The sequence below is a fragment of the Canis aureus genome, chromosome 4, assembly GCF_053574225.1.
Source record: "Canis aureus isolate CA01 chromosome 4, VMU_Caureus_v.1.0, whole genome shotgun sequence".
NCBI classification, from domain to species: domain Eukaryota; kingdom Metazoa; phylum Chordata; class Mammalia; order Carnivora; family Canidae; genus Canis; species Canis aureus.
In genome coordinates, this window is record NC_135614.1 from 75,711,245 (window position 1) to 75,737,761 (window position 26,517).

Sequence of the window (26,517 nt, forward strand, 5' to 3'; positions counted from 1 at the left end):
TCTCTGCATTTATTTGTTTAATGATGGAGAAGAATATGATTTCAACATTGCTTTACTGCAAACTTTTTGCCTACAGCGTCAATAATGCTCAACAATGCAAAGTATTGAATAAATCTTTATGTCTGAAATGGGCGTGGATCCCAAGCCACAAATTTCATCACTCCAGTGTTGAGCCTCATTGCCACGGGATGGTGAAAATTTAGCCTCAGTTTGGAATGTTATCCCATCCCTTTCCCCAAGGTTACCTCTAAGTTCTGGGTACTTAGAATGCAAGGGTTTGGGGCAGAGGGTTCCTGGGTTTTAGTGTCACCTGTTTGAGATGGTATTTACTGAGATGTCCACTGTCCTACTTCTTCTCAATGCTCAAGCTGAAGTCACAATTGAGTAACCCTTATTCTCATCTGTGAGGGCCCTGCAGAACCGCGGGCTTCTTGGCTCCCTACCTGCCATTCTGCGCTTCCCACACCATGCCAGGGTGAGGTGAATGAACTCTGTGATTCTGCGTGCTTTCCTTTCTTCTTCTCTAACATAGAGATAAAATACAGTTGCTCAATTATTCATGGACTCGTATTTGCAAATTCGCTCAGTAAATCTTATGTGTAACATCAAAAGCAGTACAGGTAGCTCATTTTCAGTCATTTACAAACAAGTGCAGACTGTATTGGGGGCAATTTGAGTCTGCCCAAGGCCTCATTCCCTGTGTGAGATAGATCAAGGTGACCTCCTACTTCTCATTGGGTTCTCATGTTGTAAACAAGTGTCCTCTTCATGAGGTATTTAGTGCCAAATTATTTGCATTTTTATTCTTTTTTGTGTGTATCTGACTTCACTGTTTAAAATGGTCCCAAATGTACTGCTAAAGTGCTGTCTAGAATTCAAAAGGGCAAGAACATTGTGATGTGCCTTGTGGAGAAAATTCATGTGTGAAGTGTTGTTCAGGCATGAGTTTCAGTGCTGTTGCCCATGGGCTCAATGCTAATGAAGCAATAATATATATTAAATATCTTTAATATACCCTCCTCAAAGTGTTTTTGTGAGGATTGGATGAGTCAATATATGTCAAGCACTTAGAACACAGCCTGACACATAATAAGCTCGTCTATCTAGACCCACTGCAAACCATTTCTTCCCTGAGGTCTTATTGCCTCCCTGGGGTCTGCCTAGAAGAATGAAGCATTGGTCCCTTCTGTTCTGGGATCCCCCTCAAGCCATTTGGGGGTGGTTCTGCTCTCCAACTCCCACTCCCTCAGTACCAGATAGGCCCTAAGAGCAAGGAGCAGAACCACCACTGCAGTAGGATTCACCAGCACATGTGCACCCATTATGAATGCCTTGCTCTTAAATCACATTTTTTTTTTTTTTTTTTTTTTTTACTGAATCTTCCTTCTGTGCCTCTGAAGCCTAAGGGCTTTTGAAACTCAGAAGCAAGAAGACAAATTCTTGTCTCACTGCTTTCTACTTTCATGTCCTTTCTCCAAAGCCGTAAGTTATCCTGGTTCAGCTTGAATGTGAAGGGAGGGCCCAAAGGGACAAGAACATATGGAAATACCACAGGACCGCAGGTAGTGGTGGGTGGATGAAAACAGTGGTGAACACTTTAAATATATTATCTAACCATCTTTTAGGAGAACAATTGCCTTGTAAACCTGAAGAATGTCAAGCTACTTGTGTCTTCTGTCTTTGACCAGAGTATATATATCTTCTTGATTGATTTTCTTTGTACTCTCGGCCTCTGAGAGGACAGGTCATGCCTGTCTTATTCATTCCTGTGTCCATAGTGCCTAGCACAATTCTTGGAGAGTGGGTGCTCCATCAATCTTTAATGACAAATGGGTTCAAGGACACACATCCACACATGGTAGCTAGTACTTACTTTGTTAGCGTGTATATGTTGGGGGAAGATAGGAACCATATACTTAATTGAACACTTTCGTTGCTATTTTCTTAGCATGTAGAATGGAGTTAGAATCACTCTCTCATGAACTCCATAGGAATTTGGGGGATTTTTTAGTCTGATCTCTTGTTGAGGTGAAGTAGCTGGCACCACACTTTTAGCTCTCTGGACTTGAGCTATTTTGCCATCAGAATGTGGATTGTTAAGCCACACACCTGAAGCAGAGAGGCAATTATAGGCACCTAGTAGACACACAGACCCTTTAGATTCCTTGGTCCTGAAACTCCCCAAGCTACCCATTTTACCTGTTATAGCTGTGAACTAAAGAAAAACAACCCTATTTCTATATGCTTGGATTTCTTCCACGATGAGCCATTGTTCAAGTTGTATCATAAGTTTTATGAAATATAACATCTGTCTGTCAAGACACTCATTGTTCTGAGATTGGCTGTGGTCTGAGTGTGACAACGTGGCCTGGCTCCGTGAAGGAGCCAGCTGGATCATTTGTGGGCTCTTCTTTGTCAAGTTTTTGTAAAGCCTAGTTATCTGACATTAGCAGATGTCCTGTAGATGTTCCATCTTCTGGTTTGGCCAATAACCTGGTGATTAATTCCAGAGGCCCCAACGAGGCTGATGTTGGCAGAGAGATAAATGCAGTTTGGATTTAGATGTGGGGGTTGGTATTGGCCTTTCTTGCAGCTAAGATGACTTGGCTTTGTCTTGAGGACTATCTTTGAGGATAAAATCCTTAGCTTAAGCAGCAGCAGCAGACAGGAATGCGTTCAGTGAATCCCTAGAGCCCTCTGCTGGCCTTCATCATATCTGAGGGTGTGAATAGATTCAGTTTAAATGTTTCTATCCAGAGTTGTAATAGGTGCCTATGGAATAATTACCCTAATGGCCCACTATTCCCTCAGGCCATGTTCTGTTGTAACATTTAGCTACATCCTATAGTAGCTTTTGGACAAATGAAACAGTTTTGTCTGTCTGTTTGTTTGTTTGTTTGTTTTTACCCCCCTCCCAAAGAGAAGAGAGGATTGGAAATTCCCTAAATTACTTGAAGCAGATGTCAAAATTTTGTTCAACTAATTAATGAGGGAACTGACAGGGAAGGCATAAAGAACCGTTTCTCTAAGTTCTTACAGGGTGTGTGTATGTGATCAGCAAAAGTAAAAGGTTGGATATAAATTTGACTAACTTTCTACAGGGCAGTAAAACTATAACTTCTCTGTAATATTTTTGGGGTAATTTCTCTATTAGGCTACAAAAACAATACAAATCATAGAACCCTAATAATGTCTGCAATTTAACCTCATTTTTTCACAACTGCACATCATTGTGCTTTATCAGTTTTGCATTGTTGGTCAAATATCCTATGACTACAAAGTCCCATTCCCTAGGTTAGAGTTTTAGATAAGGGTGGAGCACGTTTGATTGCAAACTGCTGTCTTACCTGGCTATGCAGAATGATGTTTGGATTGGCAGCACTGGTGTCACTGGGGAGCTTGAAAAGAATGTAGACTCTCAGGCCATACCCTGAATCTTTAAAGTCAGAACCTGTGGTATAGATTCAATGTTTGTCCACTAAAATGTACACGTTAAAAACCTAATACCCCATGTGATGGTATGAAGAGGTGGAGCCTTTAGAAGGTGATTAGGTCATGAGGCCTCATGAGTGGAATTAGCATGCCTCACCAGACACACAATCTGCTGATGCCACAATTATAAACTTCCCAGCTAACACAACTGTGAGAAGTAAATCTTTGTGGTTTGTAAACCGCCCAGTTTAGGGCATTTTTGTTATATAAACCCAAACAGACCAGGGCAATCTGCATTTTAATAAGATGTCTATATGTTCATGCACACATGAACATTTAAGAAGCACTGCTTTAGACTGGTATTTTTTAAATCAGGCACTTACAGTTGCTACTCTTTCCAGGTCTGGGATACGTGGTGCTTCCACAGTACTTCCCACTTGCCCTGCTTGGTCTGTGGTAGGCCTAGGTCAGCCTCCAGAATTATCCTTGGATTCTAGTCACTGGACTCAATGTCCAAGTCTTTTCAGCCAGCTCTAGGCAGATTGTCACCCTGAGTGACAACCGGCAGTAGTTGTCTTCTCCCATTTCTTCTTCTTTTTAAGATTTTATTAATTTATTCATGAGAGACACAGAGAGAGCCAGAGCCAGAGGCAGAGGGAGAAGCCACAGGCAGAGGCAGAGGCTCCCTGAGGGGAGCCTGATACAGGACTCGATCCCAGGACCCTGGGATCATCACAACCTGAGCCAAAGGCAGACACTCAACCACTGAACCGCCCAGGCGTCCCTCTTCTCCCACTTCTGAATTAGGGTTTCTGTAGCAAGTCTATAGGGACTCGGTTTGGGCCCTGCTTCTATCACTATATGGACTGACGCTTTACATGTATTGTCATGTTAACCCTCACAAAACTCATAGGAGTCCCCATTTCATCATCCCCATTTCTCAGAGAAATGCCCAAGATCACATGACTAGAAAACACCCAGGTGGGGATTGAAAGCAGGGTAAATTCCAAACCCCTAATTTCCATGCTGTCCCCTGTCACTTAACCATGTAAGCCCTTGGCTTTCAGATCTAATTCAACTGGAAGAGTTTAAATATCTTTCTATCTCTAAAATCTTTGCATCCACTGATATATTGAAAGCTTATGGAACTTCATTGCTAATCAAGAGGGATCCTATAATAATTATTAATAATCAACATCCTCTCGGTACCATTAACTAGGCACCAATAACAAATAAACTCTTCAGAAATCTTCTATACTCTTTGAGTACCCAGCTCACAGTTCTAGCATCATTTATTAGTTTTTTGTTTGTTTGTTTGTCTTGTTTTTTTTAGTAATTGTTTACTTACCTGCTTCTCTCACTTAGAACTGCCTTCTGGGGAGGAAGGGATGGGGTGCTGAAGCTAGGAGAGTCCTTTACATATGTTCAGTGCTCAACAATTTTTATTGATGTACACTAAGCCAGCAGACATAAAAATAGACTTGGAAACCCTCCAATTGTAGGACTCGATCAGTCTAGTCGATATTGAATATAAGTCTGTCATTAGATTTATACCCACATATTTATATGCATGAAATAAAACCACCATTCTGTTGCACAGCAGAGGATTTATTTCACATATAAATTCTTTTAAATAGGCAGGAGTCTTTTGCTCTACATTTCCTTTGCTCAGTGGCATGGTAAGTGTGAAGGAAAGAGGCATAAATGACAGAATTAAATGACAATATAACAACCATTGACCTGGTAACAAATGATAAATAGTTTCAAAAAAGGAATGTGTAAGCTTTTCATAGGATTAATTAAGGTCGGGGATTCTCAACTGGGGGCCATTTTGCCTCCTATGGGACATTAGGCAACGTCTAGAGACATTTTTGTTTGTCAGGCTGGTGAAGTTGTTACTGGCATCTAGTGCGGAGAGACCAGAAATGCTGCTAAACATCCTAATGTACAGAATAGCCCTTCACAACAAAGAATTCTTCAGCCCAAAATGTCAGTAGTGCTGAAATTGGGAAATCTTGATTTATAATACAACCCCAAATAGTGTTTGAAATTTAGTACATCTTTATTGGTTGATTGCTTGGTTCAGCACATGACCTCTGACACCCTTGGTACCTCCATGATTAGATAAAGAGAGTCATTGTCTAATAGTGATCCAGAGGCACCATTAGTCCCAGAACTGCCCTCTGTGTCATAACAGAGTGTGGCTGGCTCAGGGGCCTCCCTTCCTCTCAAAGCCTGGGACCCACCATCCAGGACAGGTCCCATATGTGTCATTTATCTGTTTATGTACATGCCCATTGCCCGTAACTAGACCATATACTCCTGTTGGCACAAGACGTATGTTTCACCTCATTGTACTCATTTGCCACAGTCTCCCATAAGTCTGTCTTATAATGCTTTGGCACTCAGGGCATAACAATGATGCTTTATTTTTGAAATCCATTGGTTAAGGAGTTTGTCATCTGTAAATATCTTCTATAGTAAATTGTAACTAATGAGAATGAAGAGTGACTAGAATCACCCATTCTCCCACCATTCGGGATAAATTAAGAGTCATGGTATTTGACATTCAGATTTGTGTTCCTGGGGTCAGGGTTTATTCTGGGTGTTTAGAGTTACAGTTAGAAAATTCCTTAAGTTTCATTTTCTTCCTTGATTCCCTGGTTTGTGAGAATATTGTCTTTATTTGGGAAATAAAATAGAGTCTTCATTCACACAAGAAAAACAATAACAAAGTATTTCTGGCCAGGCAGATACATGTGTTTGGTAAGGCATGATGGGAAGTTGACATTTAAAGGTATCTGACAGAGTGATCAGCCCTATTTAAGTTTGTGATGTAGGTAGGAGGTGTGTTTGGCATCCATCTCCTTACTTCCCTGGGTACCCTCCCACCCCTGGGTGTCCCCGTGCCCTGCATTTCCAGAATCACTGATACCTGCCACCAGGAGAAACATCTGAGGAGCACTTACTACTTTGGTGCTGAGTAGTATGTGTCTTGCCCAGGTCAGGGGCACTTGTATTTTATTTTATTTTATTTTATTTTTAATTTTTTTATTTATTTATGATAGTCACACAGAGAGAGAGAGAGAGAGAGGCAGAGACACAGGCAGAGGGAGAAGCAGGCTCCATGCACCGGGAGCCCGACGTGGGATTCGATCCCGGGTCTCCAGGATCGCGCCCTGGGCCAAAGGCAGGCGCTAAACCGCAGCGCCACCCAGGGATCCCGCACTTGTATTTTAAAATCCAAAACGGATGAATCACTACTAATAGGATTTCAAATATTAGACCATTAGAGCAGGATTGATTTGGGGAAGTCCTTCCTCAATGTCCCCCAAATCACACCGTCTTTGGCAAAAGCAGGTGAAGCAAACATCAGAGAGACTTCCATATTTCAACATATCCAACTTATTATTTGTTCTGTGACTATCAATTGGAACAAGTTCCTTTAGCTTCTAACAGAGGAAAGAAGACAGAGTCCAAAGCTGTTTGATCTTTGCAAAGGAAGCCTATTAACAGATAAATGCCAATACAAATAATTTTACTGCAGTCCAGCCCCAGTTTTTTTCTGGGGCTTTGTAAGGGCAGGAATTATAGTTCTGCAGCAGTTTAGAGAGTGCAATTTTGAAAGGCCACAGGACTTCTGATGGTGGCAATATTTGTGTCTGGCACTAGTCCATTTTCTAATCATGACCCTACTTGTAGGTTACTCTTCTGTTATTACCCCCGTATGATGAGTGAAGTCCAAGGGCACAGCAAGCACATGCCAGAGCCAAGCTTGAGCCCCTGTTTTGTGATTGTGAATGTCTTGGCCTCCTGCTGTGTTAACTCCATCAAAAGCAGGTGCCTCTGCTCACCTCTGGGAGTTTTCCCACTGAAGGGGAGGGTCCGGACTCCATGAGAAAGAAGATGGTTTGCTAAATATGCTAATACAGTTCTTTCTTGTTTTCCAGGTTTTGGAGGTGCCCTGGGTTACCTTTTGGGTGCCATCGACTGGGCCCATCTGGAGATAGGAAGAGTATTGGGTTCAGAATTCCAGGTCATGTTCTTCTTCTCCGCCTTGGTGCTTACTTTGTGTTTTATTATTCATCTCTGCAGTATCCCTGAAGCCCCACTTAGAGATGTTACAAAGGACATTCCCCCACAGCAAGCACCCCAGGATTTTCTATTGTCATCAGACAAAATGTACCAGTATGGGTCTATTGAGAAAGCTAAGAACGGTTATGTAAACCCAGAGCTGGCATTGCAGGGAGAAAAAACCCCAAATCCTTCTAAACAGGTAAGATGCAAATTCTTTTTTCTTTACTCAGGAAAAATATCCTTGTTCTTACCCTTCTTATTTTTTTTTTATTATTCTCTCTTTTTTTTTTTTTTTTTGCTCTAACAACTTTCATACAAGCTCAGTCAATCTCTATGAGTCCGACTTCTCTTGTTGGGTTAGCCTATCTATTTTCTAGGACTATTGGGATATTTAACTAAGATAAGGCATGCAAAAGTGCTTTTTAAGCTTTATATAAATAAATGAGCATATTATAGTCATTTATTCAACAAACTACTTTGGGTACCAAGTACATGAAAAGCACTACTAGGTATTGAGGGATCATAAAACAGATTATTAATCTCTGCTCCCTGTGCTCAAGAATTTACAGCTGTAATAGGGGGCATAATAATACCAGTTTATACCAATACATATTCCAAGGTCAAATATACTTATTTTCCAAAACGAGAGAGGTGGCAGTACAGTTTGGAAATTGGAAATTTTTTTTTAATGGCAAGAGGAGGCCTGAATTATTTCAGGATTCAAACTGGATCCCATAAAATTCATCCTCAATTCCTTCATGCCATCATTGCTTACTTTATCATTTCAATGGTCTCCTTTTGAGTGTACTCTTAGGAAGTTCTCTTCCCCACTCTCAGCTCTGGGCCTTTTTCATGTATAAATGCACCACCACCCAATCTCCAGTTGACAAAAGTGTACATTACGTTCAGTAGAGCAACTCCCAAGGGCTCAGAATCATTGAAAGGGCTTCACCAAGGGAACAGATGAGTCACATAATAAGATGCCAGCTGAATTTTCATTCTGAGTTAAAATACCCAAAGGGCTTTGAATATTTACATTCCCAGCTTTTACAGAAATACTAGGCACAATTTGAAAGCTCATATTTATTTTTGGATGACAGGGAAAATTAGATTAACAATGAAAGTAGGATGAAAATTATGTATAAGGCAGAAGCATAAATTAATATTTGGAATGAGAATGAATACTTCTGGCCACATTCACTTTTAAAGACTTTGCATTTTTGGAAAGAAAAGAAGGAAAAGAAGAATAAATCACTGAGTCTGAGGCATGAAATTCAGGCTGTTGTTGTTTAAAGATTTCATTTTTATTTTTTAAAGTAATCTCTAAACCCAACAGGGGCTCAAACCTACAATCCTGAGATCAAGTGCTGCATGCTTTACCAACTGCGCCAGCTGCGGGCTCCTGTTGATTTTTGTTCTATGCCCTTAGCTTCTTCCTATGGTTGAGTAAAAAGTAACAATCGTGCATTGAATTTATTTTTCAGTTAACATTTATTTTGACAGTTACCATATTCTATGGGCAAGAAAGTTATTTTTCCTACTTCCAGAGGAATGTCTATACTTTTTATTTTTTTTTAATTTTTTATTTATTTATGATAGTCATACAGAGAGAAAGAGAGAGAGCCAGAGACACAGGCAGAGGGAGAAGCAGGCTCCATGCACCGGGAGCCCGACGTGGGATTCGATCCCGGGTCTCCAGGATCACGCCCTGGGCCAAAGGCAGGCGCCAAACCGCTGCGCCACCCAGGGATCCCAATATCTATACTTTTTAAATACTAAGTACAGTCGTCCTCATTTATCTGAAGTTTCACTTTCTATCTTTCTGTTACCTATGGTCAACCACTGTCTAGAAGCAGATGATTTACTGTTAAAAGGTCAATAGTAGCTTAATGCTATGTCATCCACCTCACTTCATTTCATCACATAGGCATTTTATCATCTCATGGCATCACGAGAATAAGAAGAGTGAGTATAACATAATCATGTATTTTGGGAGAGAGAGACTACATTCACACAACTTTTATTACAGTATATTGTTATAATTGTTCTATTTTATTATGTTATTGTTAATTTCCTACTGTGTCTGATTTATAAATTAAACCTTATCATTGGTATGCAAGAAAAAACATAGTCTATATACAGTTCAGTACCATGTGCAGTTTCTGGCATCCACTGGGGGCCTTGGAACGTATGTGCCATGGATAAGGGTGGGAATGACTGCATGAGAAGATCAGTTCAGTCATGGCCAGTAGGCTAAATACTACAAAATTGAAAAATTAAAAAACTCAATTTATCTAATAAATGTACAAAAAGTAAATATATTTTCCACAATGAAGAATTAAAAAGCATTATTATATAAAATTAAGAATTGTAAAATAGCCATTATAGTTAAAATAGAAACTCCCATGAGAATACCTTGTAAATAAAGTAGCCAAAACTCAATTTCATTGTGTCAAGATTAAGAACAGATAAAGATTTGACAAAACCTATCATCCCACAATGATTGATGTTTATAGTCTCAGTGAGTGTCTTAATATTCCCAAGGTTTCTTTCTCCTCTTATATAACAAGATGCTGAAAGCTGTTTTATTCTTTGTATTTCAAAACAGTTGTGTCAGTAGTTCAAAATTTCTGATTTTCTCAAAGCTTCTGATACAAAAAAAGTATAGCTGCTGGTTTTAACATAATTTAAGTCTAAATTAAAGAATATGGGTATGTGTATTGATTGTGTGTGTGTGTGTATGTGTGTGTATTCTATATTGTCTTCACTTTAGACTCCACAAAGGGCTCATTTTTTAAAAAGATTTTATTTATTTATGAGAGACACACACACACAGAGAAGCAGAGACACAGGCAGAGGGAGAAGCAGGCTCCATGCAGGGACCCCTATGTGGGACTTGATCCCGGGTGTCCAGGATCAGGCCCTGGGCTAATCCACCTTGTTGAGCCACCCGGACTGCCCACAAAGGGCTCATTTACATGTGCTGGCTCATGGCAGGATCCAGAGAAATAAACTAGGAAGAGGCACTTGACCAAAACCAGGGAGCTGATTTGCTCTTTGTATTAGTTTTCTATTGCTACCTAGCAAATTACCACAGTTTGCACAGCTTAAAACCATATATATTATCTCACAGTCCTGTAGATCAGAGTTCTGGGTGGGCTCAACTGGGTTCTCTGCTTAGGGTCTCACAAGGCTGAAATCAATATGTTGATGGAGGAGCATTCTCATCTGGAGGCTCAACTGGGGAAGAATCAGCTTTAGGGCTCATTCAAGTAGAATCTAGTTCCTTGTGTTTGTAGGACTAAACTGCTTATTTTCTTACTGACTGATGGCAAGAAGTCACTCTCATCTCCTAGAGTCTACTCTAAGATCCCTTTCATGTGATCCCTTCCACCTTCAAAGCCAGCAACCCTTGTGCTTTGAAACTCTGATTTCCTCTTCTGCTCCCACCTGGAGAAAATTCTTTGCTTTTTAAATTGCTCATGTGATTTGGTTAAGGTCACCCAGATAATCTCCCTTTTGATTAACTCAAAGTCAAGAAATTAGTAACCTTAATTAAATCTGCAAAATCCCTCTGCCATGTAGCATAGAATAATTATAGGGTAATATCAGAGGACAGGGATCATGGGGCCATCTTAGAATTTAGCCTACCATGCTTTCAGATTCAAGAAATCTAAGAATTATAATCATCTAAGGGCTAGCTTAGATCTGTGAGCCTTGTCCTCATGTAGTGGTTCTGCCATCCAAAGACAAGATGCTAGATATCTCTTACATCTTGGCCCAAAGCAAACCCCATTTCCAGACCTTTTACCCTTAGGTCTCCAAAACCTTATTCAGGGCCCTCATACTTGACAGGGCACTTCCTATAAGACCCCTCCATGGAAACCTTGGTGCCATGCCCAGAAAGTGTGATGCTGGGGGGTAATTGACTGACACGTATGTGACATGGCTGTGTGCTCTGGCTCACACAGCTGGCTGTATGTCTGCACTGAAGGTCACACCTGTTTCCTGTTTTATTCCAGATTAGTAAGACAATGACCATGACCTCACTGCTGAGGGTGCTGATGAATATGCCTTCCCATTACCTCTGCCTTTGCATCAGCCACTTCATTGGATGGACTGCTTTCCTGTCTAACATGCTCTTCTTCACAGATTTTATGGGCCAGGTAATAAACATGTCTGTGCACAAACTCATTGACTTGCATATCAGTCCTTCACTCAGCACCTGTTGAGTTTCTTCTGGGCTCACCCCAAGGATGGACACAGTAAGAATGTAAGGAAGAGTACTTTAAGGAGCTGTCTTATAGACAGGAACTGGAGAACAAGTTACTATACCCTAGAAATCTCTATGGGACCAGGACTTATCAAATACAACAAACAGGAAAGAATCAATGTGAGCTGCAGTAGTCATGGCAGGCTAAATAAAGGAGGTATAGTATAGTCCTGGCATTGAAAGGTGAATAGGAGTTGGACAGAGAGAGAAGAGGGAGAAAACATTCCAAGCAGAAATAGGAATGGCATTGTGGAAATGAGTCAGAAGAAGCCTGTTGGTTATACCAGAGGAAGGGTACCAGGGTTGCTTAGTCAGGTGGGGGCCAGATATTAGGTGGAAGGAAGGGTATTAATGATCCAGAGAGATACTGTTTAGACTTGATGGCATTAGGACTTCTTGAAGGTCCTTGAGTAGAAGTGTAAAAGGATGAAAGGGGTGATGTGGTCATGGGAGAATGAACTCTGTGTCCTGGGAAGGGCCCCCTGGGCAGGGACATGTCGCTCCTCAGGATGGAGAAGCAGAGTACATGAAAGGGGGTCCCTACCACACTGTATTTGTATCTCAACAGCCCCAAATCTCTTTCAGATTGTATACCACGGGGATCCCTACAGTGCACACAACTCCACAGAGTTTCTCATCTACGAAAGAGGGGTCGAGGTTGGATGTTGGGGCTTGTGCATCAATTCCGTGTTTTCCTCACTTTATTCTTGTAAGTCTCTTTCTCCTCAAGGTGTCTTCTAGAAGGCTCTGGTATAGCAGAATATTGGATTTTATGTATTTATATGTATTCTTTTGCTCTTTAAAATACCAGATTCTTGAGGTGCCTAGGTGTCACAGTTGGTTAAGCATCCAACTCTTGGTTTCAGCTCATGTCCTGATCTCAGGGTTAAGAGATGAAGTCCCGTACTGGGTTCCTCCCTCAGCATGGAATTTGCTTGGGATTTTCTCTCCCTCTTTCTCCGACCCTCCCACTCATGCTCTCTTTCTCTCTCTTTCTTTCTTTCAAATAAATAAATTAAATAAGTAAAACATCATATTCTTGATAAATTATGGAAATCAGGAAAAACTATTCCCTTAGAAAGGACCACAGGAAGTATCCTTTTCCATACTGAATTCTATGTTATTTTCCTCATTGATTAAACTTTCCTTGGAATCCATGGGTTCTTGATCAAAGTTATCTAGAAAATAAAGGGAAACCTTGTAAACAAGTTAGTGAAGTATTGGATGCACAAGGGCTACAGTCCCAGCACTGACTATCAGGTCTATGTTCTACTGGAGAAAGATCACTGGTGGAGTTTCACAGATATGTTTATTAGATCTGTAGATGACAGACCATAGGAGGGATGGTTAATATGCTAGGTGACAGAATTAATGTGCAAAATGACCTTAGCTCAAGTGAGGGAGGAAGGCATGTCATAGGAGCACTGTTCCAGGATTAAGGATGACAACTTTCTTTCTCAGGTACCAGCTTTCCATGGGGACTGGAGTCCATTAACCCCTGCTTAGCTAAGTTTCAGTTCTAAAGACACTGCAAACAAAGAGATTTCTGTGATTGGTTTTATTTATTGTGTTTTTCTAAAAAAGATTTTATTTATTTTATTTATTTAGGAGAGAGAGTGCACATGTGGGGGGAGGAGCAGAGGGAGAGGGATAAGCATATTTTGCGCTGAGTGCAGAGCCTGATGCAGGGCTCAATCCCAGGGATCCAAGATCATGACTTGAGCTGAAATCAAGAGTTGGCCTCTCAAGAGACTGAGCCACCCAGGCACCCCTGTGACTAGTTTCAAACTTCCCAAACTAATGTACTATAACACTAGTATCACTTGGTGCCCAGCAATGTATACGGAAATCTCCAAGCTCTGTATACATTGAATTAAGTGAAATAATCTAGCCAATAAAATGTATGCAGGCCTCCCATTGGAATGGAATTGGAATGGAAATTGGGCTTCTAATAATAAAGGGAGCTCTCCTGGATTGTGGGGAGATAGCTGGACCCCAACTCAGAGCTCTAAGATTTGGGCAGGCCCAGGGGACAGCAAGATTGTGACCCAGGTGGTAAAGGGGGAAGTGATGGAGGACAATCCCTGTTAGCATTCTCAGGGGCACTCATTCTGTCATTGAAGTGTGCTTTTTAGGGGGAAGAGAGTGAATGTATATATTAACCCCTTGTCTGACCTCCAACTAGTCATAGCACAGCAGGAAACCTGCTGCAAGATAAAAAAAAAAAATCTCTTCAAAATATAGCACAACTGGGGAAAGGGAACCTAATACAAACATGTAAGTAATTCATGGCCTAGTAATCATGAAGCCATATAATTTATTTTTTAAAAATTTATGATAAGCAAATAAGAGCGGCTTAAACCTTATATTTCTCCTTTTCCCCCCTTAGAGTGCATGAACTAAGAACATTCTTAGAGGAAGATGTCAAGTACTTAAAATAGAATCTGAGAGTTGTAGATTAAGGGTCTAATTATTCATCTCAATCCCTTTATGTTTTCTAGAGATGGGGGAATATTTACTACCACCTTCATTCTTGTAAGAGGAGCCCATTTTTTCCACAAGTAATAAGTATTTTAGTTTTGTGTCAATTAAAAAATAATTTTTTTCAAAGAATCCCTACCAGGGACCATTCCATTAGTCTAGTCTTAGTTCCATTTCATGGCACTTGAAAATTAAAATGCATGTTATTTTTAGGCTCCGTTGAGTTAAAAGCTCTGTGTACAATAAGCTATTATTTGAATCGTTTTCCAAAGTTATTTTAATGTATAAACCAGTGGGATCCCTTTCACTTGAATTAGAACTAAAATTTTATTTATAAAATACCATCCAGCCCTTAAGGATCTTCAGGGGCTCTCCATGACCATAAGATAAAGTCAAAGTCCTCAGCCTGGCATTCCATGATTTTCAGTTTGGTCCGATTCGCACTTTGACCCCTCTCACTCCAGTTCAGATTCACTACACCTCATGACTCACTACACAGACTTCTTCAGCTCTGTGGATTTTCTACTGCTTTTGGTTTCTCCTTCTCCAGATGCTCTTTCTAATTCCACATCTGGACAACTGCTAATCATGCTTTTAGACTCAGCTCCAAAGTAACTTTGTCTGTTAAGTCTTCCAAGTTCTTTCCCCCTGCATTCCAACCCACCCTGAGCAAAATCAATTCCTTCAATTCCAGAGTGCACCCTCTATTTTGGACTCATCACATAACATCAGATGAGAATCCAGAATTTCTATCCAGATGCAGTTTGGCAGGGCAATCTGGCTGCTAGGGTGAAGGGTGAGGTATGGTATTTTCAAGTTCCTTTTGCATAGCAAGCATACTCAGATCCATGAAAATGGCAATATTTAATACTGGAAAGTAGCCAATTTTTCATATCCTACAGTACTATTCATAGCTGGTGCTTAAATCCAGCATTTCCCTCCAATCCCAATGGGAGGCACAGTGTGAGGACATAACCACAACTGGGTATCAGACCCAGTAGAGGGCAAGTCAGCTTGGCCTTTACACATTGATTTCTCTTCATAGATAAGGGATTCTTTGCTTGGCTTTGTTCTGAAGTTACTTCTGTTTCCAAATAGCGCTTTATGCTTTTTTACCTTCTTCTTGTCTGGCCTATATAATTGGATGAGAGCATTTCCCCAGTGACTACTGATGGTGTCTTTTAAATACTGAGATACCAAAAAAAAAAAAAAAAATACTGAGATACCTAGATTACATTTTTCGTATAATCATTAAGCAAACAGAAACTGAACTAACTATATACTGCTCTCACTCTTAACCTTGACAACAGCTCCCTGGGGGATGGTATGGATTTAATAGAGAAAGCAATGTTGCCCACTTGTCATTTTCAGAGCTCTGATTTCCATAGGATGAGACAGTGTTTAGTTTCATAATATATTCAGTTGTAATCCAGGTTAGGTTTCTTGTCTATGTCATGTGAGTCCAACAGTTCTTTGTATAGATAGGGGAAATTTCATTCTTGAATAGACACATTTCAGGTCTTAGCACTCATCCCCTGGGTTCATGTGTTCCAGTAGAATGGTCAGGGGAAAGATAGGGAGCGTATAGATTAGAAACAGCTATTTAAAAAGAAAGAGCAAAGGTTTTTAGGGATCTCATTTGATCCTGGAGACAATCACAAAGAAGGGTTTTATTAATGTCTCTTCTTTTTTTTTTTTTTAAGATTTTTTTTTAGTTGAGGAAGCTGAGATTTTGAAAAGATAAGGGAATGGACAGATGGTGAGGGAGTCAGCAGTAGGGAGGTTCTGGGTACAGTGAGGGCCCCTCACCAGCCTGGGAAGTGTTGGCCAGTCAGGGAACCTGTCTTTAGATAAAGGACATTCTTCACTTCCTTCTCAGGTGTGCAGGTGATGTTCAGATGGAGGGGAAAGGACCAAATGACTTGGATTATTCTTAAAATCTGGTTGTTTCAGTTTCCTCCAGCCTGACTTTGGGCCACGGGGCCAAGATAGGCCTGGATTGTTGTGTCCTATTAGGCTAGACTCTGTGAATCAAAAGGACCTACTTTTCTTCCCCGTCTTGCATCCCCACAATCCCATAGCCAATGTGGGCTTTTCCCACCTTTGCATTCTGTTGCTATTCAACTGCCTGCCGAACAGTGCCTGGTCCTTCCTTGTGGAAAAAGAAAATCAACCTCGCAAGGCAGTTTCTAGCCCTCTGTATACACAGGATTTAAGATGGATTCCAAAAGCCAGCTGTTTTTAAGCACAGATAAGGAGGTTCTTTTGTTCCTGACTCAGCATCAAAGGAAGACTCCTAAAAAAAAAAAGTGAATCTTCAAAAAGAAAGATTGTCTGAAATTACCAAGTGTTGTGAGGCACCGCCAGCTGTAATTTCTTTCTTTCTTCTCCCCACAGACTTTCAGAAACCTTTGGTATCCTACATCGGATTAAAGGGTCTTTACTTCACAGGGTATTTGCTCTTTGGCTTGGGAACAGGATTTATTGGGCTCTTCCCGAATGTCTACTCCACCCTGGCTCTGTGTACCATGTTTGGTGTGATGTCCAGCACTCTGTACACTGTGCCCTTTAACCTCATTGCCAAGTACCACCGCGAGGAGCAAGAGAAGGTGTGTCATTGAACCTCACCCCAAAGGCAGAGGGGGGGATGGGGTAAGAAATGTAGGGCAGAGCTAGAAAATAAGGATCTTGAAGCAGCAGCTTCACTGTCCTCTTTCCTCTGCAGCTCTGTGCACCTGGAGGGCAGTAGAGAGATACTGTTACCCTGTTATCTTTTTGGGGGGGAAAAGGGGGCTCAGGAATGCTGAGAAAGCAGCCCAAGTCACACAGCAAGAAAAGAAAGGGGAGCCTGGGGATTCTGACAACTGTCCCAATGTCCAGTTCACCTGCAGCTTTCCTGGGGGCCCCCACCCCCAGCGGCTGCAAAGGTGGAATTTCTGGGAATTATTGGTTAAGGGTAGGAGATTCCTAACCCACATTTCCCTTGGAGGCCAGGCTTTAGCAAGTCAGACTCTGTGGGGGGAGGAAAGCTGAGGTTGCAGGTGGTCACCCTACCAGCTGCCTCCAGGGAGGCCTGCCCCCATCTCTGTCTTGGAGATCAGGCTGGAGGGCAAGGCACCAAATTGCCCCCAAAGAACGGTAGGTTGGGTATTTCTGCTCCAAGATCAGCAGCTCTTCTTTTCAAAAGATGTAACTTTTTCTCTATGAAAATAGGTATAACATTTCCTTACTTGGCGTAGAGATAAAAATGCTAAAGAGATAACTTCAAGCTCACTCTGCCACAGTGTGAAGCTGAAAGACACTGAACACATTTCTGTGGTTGCAGTGCTGGCCCGCTTCTCTATCATTTGACCTGGCCAGTGCCACAGGGTGGAGTTGCAGAGGAGTTAAAAGCTTCCAAACAAGAGTCTGTGGCTGTTCTCGCCCCTGACGAACGCTGTCACTAATGTTTCCATGTGTGCAAGGGTTTTGCTGTTAGAGATAGTTACCGTGAAGAACTGTCCCTCCTGGGAGAAGGTTAGGTGGTATGAGGGCAAAAACACATAAGCTTTCGATTCAGAGAAACGTGGATTCAAATCCTGCTGCCCCTACTTTGCAGTTGTGTGACACTGGGGACGTTATTCATTTATTTATTAAACATCAATTAAAATGAGTTCATTTTTAGATAAGGTTATATGTTCACATGGTTCAACAACCACAGCGATATATACATGTGGCTCCACCTACCCGTTTTCTATGTCCCTCCGGGGCCTACGTGTAAGCACTTAAGAGGTTTTTGTTTATCTTTCCAGCATTTTAAAATGAAAATCAAGTATGAATCTGTTTTCTTATTTTCCTTCTTGTGTTCAAAGCATAATGTGCATTTTTCTGCACACTGCTTTTTTTTTTACGCTTTAATTGTATAGGAATTATCATTCAAACTGTCAGAGCCTGAGCTTCCTAATCAAGCAAATGGGAATAATATGCCCACCTTATGGTGATTGGAAAATGGAATAAAACAAGGTAGTACAGGTGGCCTGCCTAGCATGCTGCCCACCTAGCACCTGGCAGAGACTCAAAAAATGGTAATTATTAGTATTGCTGTTGTCCTATGGGCATGGTAGTGTGTGCATCCAGGGAAGAGGGGAGGACAAAGAGAAGTGACACAACCAGAGAATCTTGCATAAGGCTAAGGCCTAGCACGTACAAGACACCAGATAAATGGCAACATTATCAACCAGTCCATACCAAGCACATTCTGAAAGGCTGAATTACTTTTTTTATATTGCTTCTCCTATGTAGATCTGTGCTTCAACACCCTTCTTAATCATATTTGAACTTTTAACTCTACTGAAGGAAAGAAACGGGATATTTATTGAGTTTCTATTATATTATACCTACTGACTTCTTAGGAAGAGGTATTTTGCATATATTAATCATTTAACCTTCCCAGGCATTCACAGGGGTGTGTGAGACTTTGTGGCAGGTAGGAAAAGCAGCCTCATGCAGTTTCTTGGTGACTGTAAAGCAAGGACTGGGCAAACTACATCTCATGGGCCAAATGTGGCCCGCCGCCTGCTTTCGTACGGCTGGTGAGCTAAGAATTCTCTTAAAATTTTTAAATGCTATGTTACAAGAAAATCAATAGAAGGGTAACATTTGTGACAAGTGAAAATGATATGAAATCCAAATACCAATGTCCATTAGGTCATATTGGAACACTGACTCGTTTATCCACTGCCGCCGCTTTTACACCACAATGGCAGCGTTGTGTGGTTGCAACCAAGACCATGAAAGGATTTCCTACCTGGCTCTTCACAGAAAAAGTGTGCCAGCTTCTGCCCCAATGGACTGTTCATGTAGATTAAATGTCTTCCTGTGTTTCTCTTGCAGAGACAGCAGGCCCGAGGAGGGAGCCTGGACAGCGGCGAGAGAGGGCAGGGCCTGGACTGCGCAGTCCTCACCTGCATGGTGCAGCTGGCTCAGATCCTGGTTGGAGGTGGCCTGGGCTTTCTGGTCAACAAGGCCGGGAGCGTCATCGTGGTCATCACGGCCTCTGCGCTGGCGCTGATCGGCTGCTGTTTTGTGGCTCTCTTTGTTAGATACGTGGATTAGGTCAATAAAGAGACACTGTCCCTACTCTCAGACACAGGGAAGTACATGGCAGGAGATCAGTCTCTTCTTTTGGCTCTGGAGTTTTGGGGTCTGCCCACTGGACACCCTGTGTTATGACTTCAGCCTCAACAATCTGCCCACACCTCACTCCTCTGCACAACAGTTTGCTGCTGTCAGGCATCGCTTATCTTAGGAGAGGCTGGGCTCTGCCTCCATTCAGTGGGGCAAAGGCAGAGTGTGGGAGAGAGCGCCTACCTCTCCTGGTATTTCCAGCCTTGAGAGAACTCGAGAAGCAGACTGGTTGTCCACATGACAACTGAGTTTATTCTATCATGTGTTTTCTTTTTCTTAATCAGAGTTCCGTATTTTGTTGGAGGGTCATATTTTTCACTAATTCACCAATACTCAAAATATTACTGATGATTTATTTTACGATATTAATTTACTGGTATTTAATTCATATTTGATTTCCTCATATAGACAGTCCCTGACTTAACAACAGTTCGACTTACCAAATTTTTTTTTTTTTTTTACTTTATGACACTTGGAAAGCAATGCACATTCAGTAGAAACCCATACGTCAAATTTTGAATTTTGATCTTTTCTAGATGGTATGTGGTATGATCCTTTCTCGTGATGCTAGGCAGTGGCAGCCACAGCTCCCTGTCAGCCTCACAATCATAAAGGTGGACAACTGGTACATTGATGACCATTCTGTCCCCATACAGCTGTGTTGTCTTTTTCATGTTCAGTATAGTATTCAATAAATTACATGAGATAGTCAATACTCAAAACCACTCTATCTTCCCCAGTCTTCCTTCCTCCCTCTCCGTCACATTATCTGTCCTAGAGCTGCAAGGTCATGACTGAGTTAGGGGAACCATCAAGGACACCACCTGGTCCCTTCCCCATAAGTGTGGGATAATGATGAGCAAATGCTCAGAGGACCCCATGTGACTCAATACCCTGCACTATAAAAGAAATGGTACTGAGCCACCTCTCTTGCTTTTCCCATCTGTCCCTGACCTCTGTAAGGTTTAAAAATGGAATTATTTGCAGAGTTCAATGTTTATTTCCTGATCATTTCTCCAAAGACTGTTCTGGTGATTGAAGATTTTGAAATCAGTGAATCAGGTGAGCTAGGAGGGTGACCTGCAGCTGAGGACCATCTTACCTGGACCCCAAGAAGTTAAAAGTAGTCATCTCTGGCCAACCACAGGGCATGGTCTTTATTACAAGTGAAGCTCTTTTCAGCAGGAGCACTGGGTGGGGCGGCTGGCACGAAGGTAGGAGCGAGAGCATGCATCCACCACCACCTCCATCCTCCTTATATACACACTCACACACACTCAAATATTCAAATAAACACTCTGTTCTTTTAACTCAACTTTACTGAGGTTTGAATGAGTGGATAGAAGCCAACTTCAAAGGCTTTTAACCACCTTTGAGAACTCAGTATACTGAGTATACTTGTTATCAGTATACCTATGATATGTTTCCTCTCTGGGACAAAAATGTTCCATTCCCAGACAAATAAAACAAATACAGGGACACCTAAATTATGAACAGAAATCCCAGGAAATTCTGGGAAAGAAAAGGAAGCCAAACCGCTTTGCTTCCTTCTTCCCCAACCATGCAGCTGACATTCCAATCTCCAACCTTTAGTCACTGCTTTTCCTCTGCTTCAAATGTCCTCTCTATGGCCCTACGTGAGGGCCCTGCCTGTTTAAATTGCCATTCCTGCCCATCTACATTGTACCCATATTTCTAGGTCCATCTCAAATACTACTTTGATGAGGAAGTCTCTGACTTCCCAGCAGAGCCAAGTTTTCCATCCCCTATATTCCTTTTTTTTTTTTATAATTTTTTTTTAAATTTATTTATGATAGTCACAGAGAGAGAGAGAGAGAGAGAGAGAGAGAGAGGCAGAGACACAGGCAGAGGGAGAAGCAGGCTCCATGCACCGGGAGCCTGACGTGGGATTCGATCCTGGGTCTCCAGGATCGCGCCCTGGGCCAAAGGCAGGCGCCAAACCGCTGCGCCACCCAGGGATCCCTATCCCCTATATTCCAATAGCCCTTTCTTTTAGCCCTTACTATGACTTTCAACTCCTTGTTCCATGGCTTATTGACCTCGTGTGCGTGGCTGTGTCTCCTTTTAAATGTAAAAGTAACGTATCTAGTTGATATATGTCAGCTCAGCACCCAGTACAGGGCTTGGCACACAACTGGCATCCAAAAAATAAAATACATTTGGGCCATTTCCTAGTTTATTTTTTTCTCTTTGTAGTAGACAGAAGTCATAGTCTTTGCTCCCCCCAGCCAGCTTCTCAGAAGCCCTCAGGTGCAGAGGGGACCAGTTTGTTCTTTTTGCAGTGTTCTTTCACGAAGGCCGTGTCCCTAGCCCCTCCTGTGTTTCTGTTACCCATCACAGCAGAAGCACACAGTTCAACATACTTTCCTAAAAACCCCAAGCACAGAATTTTATTGTCAAAATTGAAATGGCAAGGTCCTTTAATAAAGAGAGTCTCTCAGTATGAGTCTAATATCAGCATCATACATGGATACACTACCATGCTACTACTGTTTGTTCTTTCTGGGTGTTCACGTGCATGTTTATTTTGTTTGGGGGGACTTGGAGGGGCTTGCGGTTCAATTTTTGTTAGCCCAATTGCTACTCAATATCAGTATCAATAATTTTTCTTCCTAGAGGGCAAAGAAAGACTAATCTGACTACTTTATTTATTTTTTAAAGTAAACTCTACACCCAAGGTGAGGCTTGAACTTAGGTCCCAGAGATCAAAAGTCACATGCTCTACTGACTGAGCCAGCCGGGGGTCCTGAATTTGACTACTTTAAAAGGAAAGCATTATTCTGTTTCTAAAAAAGCTAACTTCTCAAGACTGCTCAGGACTGAGATCAGGAAGCTTTTGTTTTTGCGGCAAAGGTATGAATGCTTAGTAATTGCACTGTGTTGTGTCACAGAAAGCAGGATAAGGGATGCTAGGGCTGTGAATGGCCACACTGATCCTTAAATCTCGGACAATACAGGACATTTCCAACAAAATTACAAAAATATTTACAGTTTGAGATGCTAAACAGACATGTTTGTATAATGATTATTTATTATATTAAAATAATCACACCAGTAGATGCCCACCTTGCTGGGTTTTTGTTGTTGTTTTTATCCCAAACTAGATCACCAAAGAGAAGAGTAGCACCTCTGTCAAAACTGGCAGTCGGATGGGTAAACTGATGTTTGAACCCCATTCTCTAAGTAGCCTCAAGAAAGGACTCGATTGCTGTAACCAGAACAGAATCCTCCGAAGAAACGTGTCACTCTTCAGAGATGGCTCCCTGCATTGCCTGGGCACTAAGGAGGAATTCGTAAAAGACGCTCACTGTGCAGGGCCCTGGTTAGAACAGGTGGAACTTAGTGAAGGTCTCGTCCCATGGAAATTCTTACTCCCGGCCTTGCCTCCTTCACCTTGTGAGAATGAGAGCGCCTCACACCAGGAATGCTGGCGATCCCTCCGAGCAGGCTCCTGTGCTCTCTTCCCTTTAGGACAGATCTTCCTGGAGCCTTCCATTCCCTTTCCCATCTCCTACCGCCTGTGAAATTTGCTTCTAGGAGTCTGGTTTCCAGGAGCGCCTCCACCCGCCACCCCTGCACATTCCTACAGCATCTCTTAGCTTTCTGTCTAAGCCTACGAAACCCTGGCACAGCCATCCCTTTGCTGGTTGGTCCAGAGCCTCTATCAACTGGACATCCGGATATTCGAAGAGTGGGGGCCGGGGGGGGGGCACGGGGGTGTGTGGCTGCAGAACAGCTCCCACTCCCAGGTCGACTCAGACCTTTTCAAGTTGCTCCGGGGCCCAGCTCACCTGCAGCGCGCAGACCGGCACCCAGTCGGCTCGGGGAGCCGGGACGGCCGGGCCTCTGCTCAGTCACCGACGGGGCACGTGAGCTGCCCCTTCCCCTTTAGCGGCCGGGGCCTGCGGAGGTCTCGGTTCAGCCCCCCGCTCGCCGCAGCCGCTCCCTCCCGCAGCGACGTGATCGCCAGCGCGGCCTGGAGACCAGCGTTCTGCCTCGGGGGACACCTGAGCCTGGGGTCCCGCGTGCACACTCTCGCGTGCGGTGCGATAAACGGCAGGTGGCCCCGTGGGAGGTGCCTCTCGCGGTGCCTCTCTCTGGCGGGCGGGCAAGGTCGTCACCTCTTTCTTCCAGCTCCGGGGAAGTTTCCGAACCAGGTCCCCGCGCGGCCACGCAGCACGGCCTCCCGCGCCAGGGCGCGAAGGGAGGGTTCCGGAGGCGCCCCCCGCCCAGCTGGGTGCGCTTGGAGGACTCGCTCAGGAGCTCCAGAGACGTCTCTGCAATGCACGCACCCAACTGTCCGCGCACCACTTGGCTGAGCCCCGCTTCCTCGCGCCCCAGTTTCCCTACATTTCGGATTCTTTTCTCCGCTTCTGGGCACCCCGACCCTGCCCAGGGTTGACAGCTTAGGGAGAGGAACAGGTGGGGCGGGGGTGGGGGGAGAAGGGGACGCAGGCTGGTGGCTTGGTCCTGGGGCGCTGATCTGGGCCCCTTTGCCAGCGGCCTCCCTCCACCTGGTTTGGAAGCCTTCCCTCCCCGGGGGCACCCCGCACCCCGGCCGCCCCTCCCCCGCCTCTTGCCAGGCCGCCCTTTGGCCTTTCCCGGTCCTCGTCCCTCCCCCCGCCCGGGTGGGCCCCAGCACCTCCTAATCCGCTCTCCCCCTCCCCGCTCCGGGGAGGCCCCTGGGCTCCGACTGCGCGCCCCGGGCCGGGCCGAGTCAGTAGGCGCAGCTGCTGGGCAGCAGGTCGTAGCGCCCCCCGCTGTAGACCACCACGCCAGGCGGGTAGTAGACCAGGTCGGGCTCCGCGGGGTGGAGAGGCGCCAGGGCCTGCAGCCCCTGATCCTCGGGCTCGGGCTTGGTGGTGGCCGTGAACCGGCGCATGCTGGGGAGCGACGGCGACGCGAGGCGCCACAGCAGACTCTTGAGCGCTTGGCGGAACTCGCGGCGCGCCAGGCAGTAGAGGACGGGGTTGAGGCAGCTGTTGGAGTGCGCCAGGCACACGCTCACCGGGAACGCGTACACCTGGCACAGGAAGTACTCTTGGCTGAAGGGCACCGCGTTGAACTTGATGAGGAGGCTCCAGGTGGTGAGCGCCTGGTTGGGCAGCCAACACAGGAAGAAGGAGAGGACCACGAGGGTCACCGACCTAGTGACCTTGGACCGTCTGCGGGCGCTGGCCGCGGCCAGGCCGCCCCCCGCCGCGGGGGCCCCTCCTTCGGCCCCAGCCACGCGGCGGGCGGAGATGAAGCGCAGCAGCAGCAGGTAGCACAGGCTGATGGTGAACAGCGGAAGCACGAAGCCCAGCAGCACCTTCTGCAGGTGGTAGAGGCCCAGCCACACCTGTCTGTCCCCGCCCAGCAGCCTGTCGGGGAAGCGCACCAGGCACAGCTCGTCGCCCATCACCCTGACGGTGGTGGAGAAGGCGGCGTTGGGCAGCGAGGCCAGCGCGGCGCACGCCCAGAGCAGCGCGCACAGCGCTTTGGCCGAGAAGCCGCAGCCGCGCCCCAGGCTCGGGCCGCAGCAGCAGGCGCCCCGGCCGTGCCCTCGGGGCCCGCGGCTCTTGAGAGCGGAGGCCACCGAGTGGTAGCGCGCCACGCTCATGGAGGTGAGGAAGAAGACGCTGGCGTACATGTTCATGGACGTCACCACCGACACGATCTTACACATGGCCTTGCCGAAGGGCCATCTGAAGTCGAGAGCGTTTTCTACGGCCCAGAAGGGCAGAGTGAGCACGAACTGGAAGTCCGTCAGCGCCAGGTTGGTGACAAAGAGGTTGATGGAGGACTTGCGCCACCCCTGCTGCCTCTTCATTAGGTAGAGCACCAGCAGGTTGCCCGTCAGGCCCAGGGCGCAGACCACCCAGTACACGGCGCTGATGAGCATCCGCACTCGGGCCTCGGTGTCCGCGCTGCCGGCCCCGCCGGGGCCCCACGGGGGCCCGGCCGCCGCGCCGTCGGGCAGCTCCAGCCCCAGCTCCCAGCCCTGGTCCTGGGGCCGCAGCGACGCGTTGCCGCTGCTGTTGGCCGCCTGTAGAAGGTACGGGATCAGACTGAAGGGTCCCGCGAGCTCCTTTCCGCCAGCCTCCTCATTCATGGTGACTGTATTCATCGTGGCTGCAGCGCCCCCCTGCAAGCGCAGGTGCCTCTGGGGCGCTCCGGTGGGTGGGGGGGGGGGCGTCAAGGCCACAGCGAGTCCCACGCGCGGGGCGCTCTGTCCGGTGGAGGGCGCAAGGCGTGCGGGGGTGGGGGTGGGGGTGGGGGTTGGCTCCTGAGATTGGGCGCCAAACGCTTCCCCCGCACGGGGTGCACGGCCTTGGGCGCGGGCGCTGCGCTCGGCGTCTGTTCTGGAGGGGAATTCTAGAGCTGAGCGGGTGACTCCTAGGGCGAGCCGCGGGCGTCCAAGGGTTCTCTGGCCAAGGTCGGACGCGTCCCCCACTGCGCCTGTTGCGCCCCGGCCCACACCCGCCCTGCCGCTCAGGACCCCTCCTGGGGGGCTCGCTCCCGAGCTCTCAAATACCTTCGTCGGGTTCCTCTGCTGCTGCTGCTGCTGCTGCTGCTGCTGCTGCTGCTGCTTGGACAAGGTTTCCGTCCTTTAAGAGGAAGAGGAGCTGGGAGAGTTCCGTCTCCCTCGCTCCGAGCCTCTGGAGGTCTCTGGCCGTGGACCTCGCTGCTCCCGCACCCCCCCCCCCCCTCCGCAGTCGCCGGCGGGGCCCCCGGAGTTCCAGGCGCTCCCGCTAAGCCCAGGCTGCGGGCTCCCAGGGAGCATGCGTAGCCCGGCGCGGGGGGCCGAGGGGGCGCTTTCCGAGGTGCTGAACTTGCCACGCCCGCCTCCGCGAGGAGCAAGCCGCGGGCTGCGCGCAGAGCCCCCCAGCCTGCTCCTCCCCTTTCCCACTTCAAAGTTTCAGAAGGAGATGGTGGTGACCTTTTATTTTCCCGTGTTGCTGGAGAAAGCCGGCTTTGAGTTGCGATCTTTCTTATTCCCAAACATAACTACAGGCATTAGAATCTGTTTCTTCCTTACTCCCACTTTATCTTTGAAATGATCCCGTGTGATGAAAGGGGGTTCT

The 26,517-nt window shown here is 45.3% G+C and overlaps 2 protein-coding genes across 2 annotated transcripts in view; one reads left to right on the forward strand and one right to left on the reverse strand.

Annotated features, from left to right (window-relative positions):
- The window catches only part of SLC45A2 (solute carrier family 45 member 2), a 30,154-nt gene extending 10,753 nt beyond the window's left edge, over positions 1–19,401 (forward strand). Inside the window, exons 3-7 of the mRNA XM_077896300.1 lie at positions 7,383–7,708; positions 11,532–11,675; positions 12,368–12,491; positions 16,661–16,872; positions 19,136–19,401. Of these exons, the coding sequence (XP_077752426.1) occupies positions 7,383–7,708; positions 11,532–11,675; positions 12,368–12,491; positions 16,661–16,872; positions 19,136–19,357 (1,028 nt within the window). The 3' untranslated portion in view covers positions 19,358–19,401. The remainder of the gene's footprint in view (positions 1–7,382; positions 7,709–11,531; positions 11,676–12,367; positions 12,492–16,660; positions 16,873–19,135) is intronic.
- Positions 19,402–24,103: 4,702 nt separating this feature from the next.
- Positions 24,104–25,663, reverse strand: RXFP3 (relaxin family peptide receptor 3). The gene has a single exon (XM_077894324.1). The coding sequence runs from the start codon at positions 25,557–25,559 to the stop codon at positions 24,168–24,170; it is 1,392 nt and encodes a 463-aa protein (XP_077750450.1). The 5' UTR covers positions 25,560–25,663; the 3' UTR covers positions 24,104–24,167.
- Positions 25,664–26,517: the final 854 nt, after the last annotated feature.